The sequence below is a fragment of the Lemur catta genome, chromosome 11, assembly GCF_020740605.2.
Source record: "Lemur catta isolate mLemCat1 chromosome 11, mLemCat1.pri, whole genome shotgun sequence".
Taxonomy (NCBI): domain Eukaryota; kingdom Metazoa; phylum Chordata; class Mammalia; order Primates; family Lemuridae; genus Lemur; species Lemur catta.
This window is the reverse complement of record NC_059138.1, coordinates 52,453,263-52,463,766: the sequence shown is the minus strand read 5'-3', so window position 1 is coordinate 52,463,766 and position 10,504 is coordinate 52,453,263. Positions and strand designations below refer to the sequence as shown.

Below are 10,504 nucleotides of genomic sequence, written 5' to 3'. Positions count from 1 at the left end.
AATTGTTTTACATTCTGATCGTAAAGCAGTTTGTATATATTTACATATTTATGTATAGAGAGTTCTATATTTATATATAATAATAAACTTGGACATTGGAGCTCCTTCCATGCAGAAGAAAAACAGATTTTAGAAATTCACATTAAAAAGCCATTTTTCAGGACTATTTTTTATACCTGGAGGAACTACCTACAGTAAGTAGTTTCACTTACTAGATAGACTGATTATTAGTGGTGTAAATTCCCAACGATAAATCTTTATCCTTATAAACCATTAAAATAGAAAGTTAATCCAAAACAAAGTGACAACAATAAACCAGCTAGGCATATCGTAATCTAAGGGGAAGAGCGAGGGTAAAACAATTTGGCTCATTGGTATAGAACTGGGATAAGGAAAATTCTTAGGTTTCCACACAGAGGAGTCAGCAATGCAGGAAATTCTCCCTTGTTGTAGAATTCAAGATCAACAACCCCTTTCCCCACTTTCTGTTTTGCTAAAGACTAAACTACCATTTTCTCCTGAGGATAACTTGACATACATGATTACTTCATTAATCTAGATATTATCTTTCTTTTGGAGGTCGCATCGAATCGAAGCTTTAACTCCTTCATTGCCACCATCTCCAGGCAGGTGATGGCCGAAGGGGCAGGGGATGTTTAAGGCGACGCGCCCAAAGGTGGCGAAAACGCGTCAGCCGGGGACAATTCAGTTTCGGTTGCTTCTAGTCTTTAATTTAAATAGCCTAAAGCAGTCACAATTTCGAAAGAACCAGAACCGAATTCGTGCCGCAAGCAGGTAAATCGAAGTATACTAGAATTGATTCCCAGCCTGAAGGCTGATGCTGAATTCAGACTGGCAGCCACACTCCGGGATTTCCAAGGTAGCACATGAAAGAAAGAGAATCTGGGACTGCTTTACACGCACGCGTTTCCAGCACCAAACATCGAGGTGTTCGTCGGCATCGTGTTAACCTCATTAATAGCGGGAATCGCCTTATCAGACTGCAAAATTCATGCGATTTCCCCCGGCCTGTTGCCGGCCAACAGCGGATGCCTTACAATCCCCCCTCGCCATCCGTCCCCAGCGTCGCGAAAATCCCCGCGTTCGAGTCCCCGCGCTCACCGCGGTCTTCTGCCGCCCCCTGCCGGGCCCTCGCGTCGGGCTGAGGAGGATGGCGGGGTTGCCGCTCGGGGGCGCAGGGCCGGCGACGTCGCCTCTGCTCGCGTCGGCGGCCGGAAGTTAGTCTGGTCCATTTCCGCCCCTCGGTGGCGCGCCAGATCCCAGAGGCGGAAGTAAAAGCCATGTCCAGCGTGTAGGTACAGTTCCGGTTGAGGGGGAGAGTTTGTTGTTGCTGTGTTTTCCTTTCTTTTTCTTTTTTAGAAGAAGGTCTGGGTGAGTCAGCTGTACAGCGCAGCCCCTTGAAGAGCTGCCCTTGGGGGAAGGAGAGGGCTGGAAAGAGCCTACGGTGTAGAATTACCTTGGTTTTGAGTTAAGAAAGACCCACCTGGGTTCGAACCCTATGCTTCAGCCAGCTAAGACAAGCTAATAAGGGAACTCGGCGCTGTTTTGGATTTTGTAATTTTAGGGATAATGCCTACCTTGTAAGTTGTTGTGGGCGGTTAACTAAAACAATGTATATGAAGCGCTTAGCTTTGGTTTTACAAAACATATTCGTGATTCCGCCACCTTTTTCAGGCGTGTACTTGGCGTTTTCTTTGCAGTGTGTCTGAGAGCTGCTTAGTTTGCAAGAGGTAGTGCATTCCACAAGAACACTATGCAACGTTAGCTGGGATCAATCGCTTTTATCTGTACTATGAAGTCCTGACAATGTTTTGTTTTGTTGCCATTTCTAGAGACAGCTGTTCTCCAGCATTTCTGGAGGGGTGCAAAGTCTTTCCTTAAGACAAATAAGGTGAGAAATGCATTGCTGTAAACATCTCCAAACTTATTTTGCTATATGTAAAAACCAGCTGGAATGTGGTACTTTAGAGCCAGTGATTAGCCATTTCCATTAAAAGTATCTTTAACTGGTCAATTGTGGAGTGAAGGGGAATGTAAATCCTCTTCTTTTGAAGTTCAACTTACAAGTACAGAGAATTTCAGTGTGTTTCTTAGTTTGATAGCCCTTGGGATAATAGCTTTGATTAATTAAAAGCATGAATTTGAGAGACACATTGAAGTCAATTTTGGAATATTTACTGTTTTTGAAATTTGTAGTTCAGGGAGTTGATATTTCTTGCATTAGGCTGTTTAAATATTTATTCACCTTTTTAGATTTTTATAGGAGTATTGGAATGGAGATTGGCTGCTAAGAGTAAAACCTCATTGATATTTTTCAAGTTTGACATTTTTTGTGCTACAATCTGAAAAATAGAGAAAGGTTTTATATCTATCTATGTATATAATATATATGTGTATTTTCCATTGTTTTTTACACCCCAGGCTAATTTAATTTGTTTAAAATCTGACTGCAAAATAACACATTTATTACAGAGTCCAAGCTTGTACCACTTACCACAGGACAGCCAGGATGTTGAGAGACAAGGTGTTGAGGAAAGGAAAGTGATTTCCATTCCTTGTGCCAGCAAACAGAAGATGGTGGACTAATGTCCAAAAGAACCATCTTAAGTCAATACGAATTTTAGACTCCTTTTTATATTAAGGGAAGAGGTAGGGGTTGCAAAAGGAAACTGAAGATCACAGACATCTGGGCATTGAGGGTCCCAGGAGCATCTAAAAATTCTTAGTTCAGGCAGGTTTGATGTTCCTGTAAATCGTTAACATAGTACTGTTACTTGTGTGCATGCTTTTCTTATCTCCCCAATAGTTAGTTTTGGGAAAGGATCAGTTATCATCTTTCTTCTAGAGTTGAACTATAGACTACATTTTTCCTATAATTAACTGGCCTATGTGCAGAGCAAGGCAGAGCTAAAGGATATTACTTGCAGGGGGTCAGAAGCAAAATGAAGCTGGTCATGCTTATTGTTACAGTTTTCATTAAATAAAATATCGATATTTCAGAAGTATGTAGCCCCTGTTAATCTTTCAGAGATAACTCTTATTCAACTTTTCTCTTCTCTATATATTGATGCCTCCCCCCTTTAACATAAATGATATTATCTTATCCATACTGTGATGCAGTTTGCCACTTAGGATATCTTGGATATATTTTGATTGTATTAGATCTGCCTCATTTCTTTTTAGTACCTGTATAGCAGTATATTGCATAGATGTACCACAATTTAGTAATCATTCTATTATTGGTGGCCATTTGGGGTGGTTCTTTTTCGCTATAGCAGATAATGTTCTGATCATCCTTTTATGTTATGGTCATCCTTTTCATAACAAATGTGTATTCCTTTCCTTTTGTTTCCTTTGGATAATCTACAAGAAATGGAAATGCTGGGTTAAAGGATATAAACACTTAAAATTATGATAGATTGTATATATTTTAAGAATATGTATAAGTATATATCTTCATATATCTTAAATGTTAAGAATTAATATATTCTTAAATATAAAGAATCCCTTGTTTCTTTATATGTTCACTAACAGTCAATATTATTAATTACTGTTTTTTTCCGGTTTCCCTGAGACTGCTCACATCATTTTGGGGGTAAATTTAATGCTTTTCAGTATTGTAACAAAGACCAAATTTCAGTTGCCAGTTGTAAGTCCATTTCAGCTTTTTTCCCCGTATGTAAATAGAATACTTAGTTTTAGATTCCTTAGTAATAAATTATAAAACAAATGATTCACTTCAACAGTAAGTATTTTAAGTTAAAGATTTGAGGGAAGATTGTATTTGAATGGGACCTTGTACTATCCATAGGTGTCAGGAGGATGGGCCTTTGTGAAAGAGTAACAGCTTAAGCAAATGCAGAGAGACAGGGATGGGCAAGTATGTTCCAGATCAAAGGTTTGAGAGGCAACACTGTCAGGTAGTGAGGTTGTAGAATAGTAGAGATAGCTGGAGAGGTAGTTAGAACTAGGTGTTGAGGGCTTTGAAGGTCAGTCTGAAGATTTTGCTTTCTTGGGGAGAGCTACGGAAAGTCTTCAATCAGAAAATGAGGGACATAATCACATCTTTTTTTTAAAACAAGTGTCAGTATGGTGGCAGTTTTGAGTGATGTTAGAGAAGCAAGGCAGATGGCTGTTACAGGCTGGGTAAGAGAATGAAGACTTGTAACAGTGAGAATAACAAAAGAATAGAGAGGTTGGATTTCTAAGATGCTGAAGAAACTGAATCTACATGATTTGATGACTGTAGGGTTGAGGAAGAGGAAGAAAACAAGGGTCACTTTTAGATGTTTATCATAAGTGACTCTTAGGATAGTGAGAGTGATATCCTTAATCAGAGGAGGGTGAGTTTGGAGGAGGAGAAAGATGCTCAGTTAGGTTTTGGGTGTGTCAATTCACGTGGAAGATATTTCCATGGAGAATGAGTTATACACAAAGATATAAAATTTACTTGTGACAGATTTAAAAGAAATCTTAATGGATTTATTACTCTTTTATTAGGAATTTTGGCAGGTTTTCACTTAGTTTGCCATTAGTAGAATTTCAGTTGAACATTCTGTGCTTGTTCAGCTGTGTTTATCATCATGCTAATCTCAACAAATTGCACTGTCTAGTAGTCTTCAAACTTTTTTCATTGTGTACACTATCAATAAAAAATGTTGATAAATGTAGGTCCAATATATGTAATTTGATTAGTCATATGCATGTCTTACAGTACTATTATATTGTGTACGTTATAAAAAACATGTAAAAAATGGAAATTTTCAAAGGCTAAGACAAATATAAATTGAAATTTTACTATTTTTTTCCTACGTCCCATTGGTTCATGTTGCACCCCTGTTTAGAAAGCACTGGTCTGATCTCCAGCTGATAGTGTTTTGTCCCGTTGTCCAGTAGAGGTCACCCTTGAGCATCTGCAGGAGCAAACAGCCTGTTGAGCTGTGCAAGGTAGAGCCTTCATTCTTTAGTTAGAAGGAGGATCTTATTTTTAAGTTTCTAAATTCATGCATTTTTGGAACAGTATTTAATTACAGAGTAGTATGTGGTATTTTGGAGAAGTGAAGAATAATAAGCTCACTAGAGTATGTATGGATCAGTAAGAAATATGCTTTTGTTGTTGTTTAATGTTTACTTTGTGAATGCCCTGCATTTGGGCTTGAATGTTACTTGATTCTATAGTTTTGGAATCTTTTCCCAGTTCTTTGAGAATCTGTAGCTTATGTGAGCCACAGGAATGTTCTCAGCCTGTGGGCATAATCCAAGTTCTTGTTAAAATTGGAGTAATTGAAAGAACAGACACAAAGAGGCTTTCTTTGAAATTGATCTTGAAAGCAGTATCTTAAATTAAAAAATGTTAGTGGTGGGTTGGAACCATCTATCTGTATTTTTGATTTTTTGCTTAATTAGGAAAAGGGAAATGCCTTTTCTAAGTAAGAGTCCATTGTAAGTAATTAGAAGTCAAGCACTGTTTGTCATAGCTGTATATTCTGAAAAGGAGGAAGTACAGTTTTAAATAAATATACATGCAATTGTATGACTCACACCACAAGTAGCTTAGAAACAAATCATCAGATAGGTTGAATAACAGAAGAACACTTTTTCTGTTGCTTTCCTTGTAAAATATTTCCTATAAATAGAGATGTTCGTTTTAGTAGGGACCTATGATTATTATCATATATAAGTTCATACTTTCTGTGCCCCATTTATAAATGATCAGGAAACTGTTATTGAGGTTTTAGTCACTTGGTAGAAGCTGGAAGTTGTATCGTGTGACAGGTGCAGACAGCCCTGGTCTTGTATAATATGGTGATGGGGTAGAGGAGGATGGTAAAAGTAATGTTTTAATGTTTATGTGCTATCTCTCAGCACAGTTCCACATGTGGTGGACTATGTGGATTAAATATCCCAACTAGATCATTTTGAAGATGAAAATTGGTTTGAAATTGTTGGGTTACAACCAAGGGAATGACAGGTAAACTGAATGAGGTGGAGATTGGGATCAGGAGCTGTTGACTAAAGGTCTATGTAAGCTAAGAATGAAGGCTGTAATTATAGCATGGATTTAGGGGATACCATGAATGTAGAAAAAGATGTTTAAGACGGAAATTGGATAGTCTGAGGTGTTAGTTTTCAGGGCTAGATTTAGAGATCTAAAACCAGGAGGCCAGAGACAAAGAAGTCTAGTATCTATAGGCAGGACAAGGTCAAAGATCTGGGAAATTGGAAGATAAGGCAGAGATGGAAGTGTCAGTTATTAGAAATAAGCCTAAGGTCTGGAAACCAGGAGGACAAAGTAGAGATGGAGAGGGACAATTAGTTTTGGGTAGCCAAGGCAGGCGAGGCCAAATAAAAAGAGCAAGGTAGAAGCAGAAATAATTCTGGGGCAGTGATGGTACCATCCTGCTTTTCTTTATATTAAAAATGGAAGCAGCTCTGGGCCCACAGATAATCAACAGAAACAGTGAGCAAGGGAGTGAGAGTGTGGTGGTGGAATTGTTACCACAGTAGCCAGAGAGCTGGAGCTATAGGTATATTGGAGAAATGACCATGATGCTTATAGGATTATAATATGGTTATTTAGCTGTTTAACACGTACATTTGTGTAATGCTTATAGGATTATAATATGGTTATTTAGCTTTTTAACACATGCATTTGTGTAATATTATGTATGTTGTCTTATGCAGCATTCCAGAAGTTTTGGGCTACCTGACCATTATGGCACCAAGAAACCTCTGGCATATGAGAAGTAACTTTCTCTTTGGTTCAAGATGGATGATCCAGTTTTCAGCAGAAATCCTCTTCAAATCAGTTTCAGTTAGGCTTTTTGGTGTAAAGTGTGGTGATGCAAACAAAGAGCCTTTGGAAAATGAGGACCTATTGAACAACTTACTTACTATGGGAGTAGATATTGACATGGCAAAGAAACGACAGCCTGGAGTTTTTAATAGACTGGTTACTAATGAGCAGGACCTGAAGACGTTCCTTCTATCCAAAGGAGCTAGTCAAGAAGTGATTGCTAGCATCATATCAAGATATCCACGAGCCATAACACGTACTCCTGAAAGTCTTTCAAAACGGTGGGATCTTTGGAGAAGGATTGTGACATCAGACCTTGAACTTGTAAATATTTTGGAACGTTCTCCCGAATCCTTTTTTCGGTCCAATAACAACCTAAACTTAGAGAATAATATAAAGTTTCTCTACTCAGTTGGATTGACCCGTAAGTGCCTTTGTCGATTGTTGACCAATGCCCCTCGTACTTTCTCCAATAGTCTTGAGTTGAACAAACAGATGGTTCACCTTTTGCAAGAAGTTTGTTTGTCATTGGGTCACAATGATCCTGCAGATTTTGTCAGGAAGATAATTTTTAAAAACCCTTTCATTTTAATTCAGAGTACCAAGCGGGTGAAAGCCAACATTGAATTTTTACAGTCAACTTTCAAGTTGAACAGTGGGGAACTGCTTGTTCTGATATGTGGTCCAGGAGCTGAAATCCTAGACCTTTCCAATGATTATGCCAAAAGAAACTATACAAATATCAAAGAGAAGCTGATTTCTCTTGGATGTACTGAAGAAGAGGTACAGAAATATGTCTTAAGCTATCCAGATGTGATCTTCTTGGCAGAGAAAAAGTTTAATGATAAAATAGACTGCCTCATAGAAGAAAAAATTAGCATTTCACAAATAATTGAAAATCCTCGGGTTCTGGATTCAAGTATAAGTACTTTAAAAAGTCGAATCAAAGAATTGGTAAATGCTGGCTATAACTTGAGTACATCAAACATCACTCTTCTGTCTTGGAGTCAAAAAAGATATAAAGCTAAATTGAAAAAGTTAAGCAGTTAGAACATTGTTCAGGGACTTTTAAAAAGTCAGTCATATATAGTGATATTTTATTTTGAATTTGGGCCTTTCAGAAAGGAGAGTTGATTTTTTAACTACAGATACATATATGGTTGTCTTTGGGATTTATAATTTGGCTTTATAGATTAATAAAAACTATTGGTATGCTCAAGTATTGTCCTCCTGGCTATCTCTTCTCTAGTTTGAATTAATGCAACATACCATTAGATGATACAGGCTGTGGCTGCTTTACACATGGCAGGCAGTTCCTCAGTGCCAGGGCAGAACAATGTGTAGGAAGATAGAAAGTACAAAATAAGCTTTTGTTTTTTTCTGTTCAGATTAAAAAATTGACAGACTCATTTAGGTAGTTCTATTTCCTCTCATGATTTCAAATGGCAGCCTGCTTCTCCTTTCCTTTGTGTCTGTGGTTCATGTTAAAAAGTAGAATGCCAGTAAAAATAGTAAAAATCTGACAAAATAGAAAGGAGGGATTTTTCATCCCAAGTTTTACATTCTCCATTTAAACCATTAGTGTGCTTCCTCCAGTTCCCCCAGGATTTACTATTGGTGTATCCTGATTTCTTTGAAGACCAGGGCAACTGTAGTAAGCAGCATAATGTCCACCTAAAGACACTGACATCTTAACTTCCGGAAGCTATGACTGTGTTACATTACATTGCAAAAGGAGTTTGCAGACATGATTAAGTTAAATGTGATTAAGTGCCTTGAGATGGGGAAATTATCCTGAATTATTTGAGTGGGTCTAATATAATCATAAGGGCCCTTAAAAGTGGAAGAGGGAGGCTAAACGGGAGGTCAGAGTGATGCAAATAAGAAAGACTTTTGAACGGAGGTCAAAAGGAGGCTGAGAAGGAGGAAGGGTCCATGAGCCAACATATGCAGGTGGCCTATAGAAAATGGAAAAGGTATGGAAACAGAGTTTTCCCCTAGAGCCCCTAGAAAGGAATGCAGCACTTCTGGCACCTTTTTAGCCCAGTGAAACTGTTGTCAAACTTCTAACCTGCAGAACTGTAAGATAGTAAGCTTGTGTTGTTTTAAACCATTGAGTGTGATAATTTGTTATAACAGTAAATAATATGGGAACTAAATAGATGATTAGTCACATTATAGGTGAAGTCATAGAATGCAGTCCTTTTAGTATTTTATCTGTATTTCTGACTCTTATAAAGAGTGATTGCATTTTTCTAATCTACCTACCTTTCTGGAATTGCTGATAAGTTAGTGTGTATAAAGTCCTTTAAATGTGTGCATGAAAAACTAAATGTAAATAAAATCTAAATAAAGGAATGTTTTTTGCCTAATGAATGTAGTTTGAAGAAATGGCGATCACTTCTGTATATTTATGTTTTGTTGCCATTTTATCTAATATAAATAATGAGGAATTTCTAGAGGCATTGTCTTCAAAAATGACAAATCAGATGATGTGTGTTTCTTGAAGCTACAATCTAGCTCTGCTATAAACTGAAAGAGAAGAGACAAGTTATGTGACCTTAATTTTAATTATTTTCCAGGGGCATTTGTTTTCTAGTTGTGGATTTTGAATTAAATAACATAATTATGCTCAACTTTTTAAACCTTAATTGCTATCAGTGATGCCTCAAAAAAAACTTATTCCTACCATTGAGAAAAGAAAATGCTTTTCCAAGGCCATTTATATGTTCAATGATACTCTTATTATAATCTTTAGTAAACCTGTTTGATGGCAAAAGCATGGTATAGTTTAGAAAACATGAGCTTTAGAGAGGCATTTTTTTAGAGTGATATATCTGGGTATCATTACTGAATAACACTAACTTTGTGTACAAAATTTACTGAACTTATTTCCCCATGTATAAGATTAAAAATTGACCTTGCAAAGTTGGTAAGAATCAGATGAGAAAGAGACTATAAGGTTTCTTGCCTTTACTAACTATTCCATCAGTGGTAGCTGTTATAAAATTGAGTTGTATACTTTAAATAGGTAAATTGTATGATATATGAATTCTGTATCAATAAAGCTGCTTTTGAAAATACTTTTAACTTTTTATATTTATAGAGTTGTGCAACTCTTAGTCCACTTTCTGTTGCTTATAACAGAATACCTGAAACTGGGGAATTTTAAAGAAAATGAGCTTATTCCATAGAGTTATGGAAGCTGAGAAGTCCCAGGTTAAGGGGTTGCATCTGGTGAGAGACTTGTTGGTGGGGACTGCCTGAAGAGTCCCAAGGCACCACAGAGTACCAGATGGCAAGTGATAACATGCTCTTCCTTTTCTTATGTAGCCACGAGTCCCACTCCCGTGGTAACTAGTAAATCCACTAATCCATTTATCCATCAGTCCATTAATTCAGAGTCCTCATGATCCAATCACTTCTTAAAGGCCCCACCTGTCAATACTGCCACATTGGGGATTAAATTTCAACATGAGTTTTGGAAGGGACAGATATTTAAACCATAGCGGCAATCATCACCACAATCTAGTTTTAGAATATGTTTGCACCCCATAAAAGAAATCTTGTACCTAGTAGCAGTCAATTCCCATTATTCCCCTCTAAACACTCTCCACCCCTCTTGCCCTAAGCAAAAACGAATCTATCTCTATAAATTTGCTTATACTGGACTTTTCATATAAATGG

The 10,504-nt window shown here is 37.4% G+C and overlaps 1 protein-coding gene across 5 annotated transcripts; it reads left to right on the top strand.

Moving 5' to 3' along the window:
• The first annotated feature begins 1,277 nt into the window (after positions 1-1,277).
• MTERF1 (mitochondrial transcription termination factor 1) lies at positions 1,278-9,884 on the top strand. 5 transcript variants are annotated; one of them, XM_045564659.1, is made up of 3 exons: positions 1,293-1,312; positions 1,854-1,912; positions 6,706-9,884. In XM_045564659.1, exon 3 carries the CDS (start codon positions 6,737-6,739, stop codon positions 7,865-7,867), a length of 1,131 nt encoding a protein of 376 aa, XP_045420615.1. In that variant the 5' UTR covers positions 1,293-1,312; positions 1,854-1,912; positions 6,706-6,736; the 3' UTR covers positions 7,868-9,884. The 5 variants fall into 5 exon arrangements, with proteins under 5 accessions (XP_045420611.1, XP_045420615.1, XP_045420614.1 ...); XM_045564658.1 differs by having other exon boundaries at positions 1,293-1,316; XM_045564656.1 differs by having other exon boundaries at positions 1,310-1,392.
• The last annotated feature ends 620 nt before the right edge of the window (positions 9,885-10,504 follow it).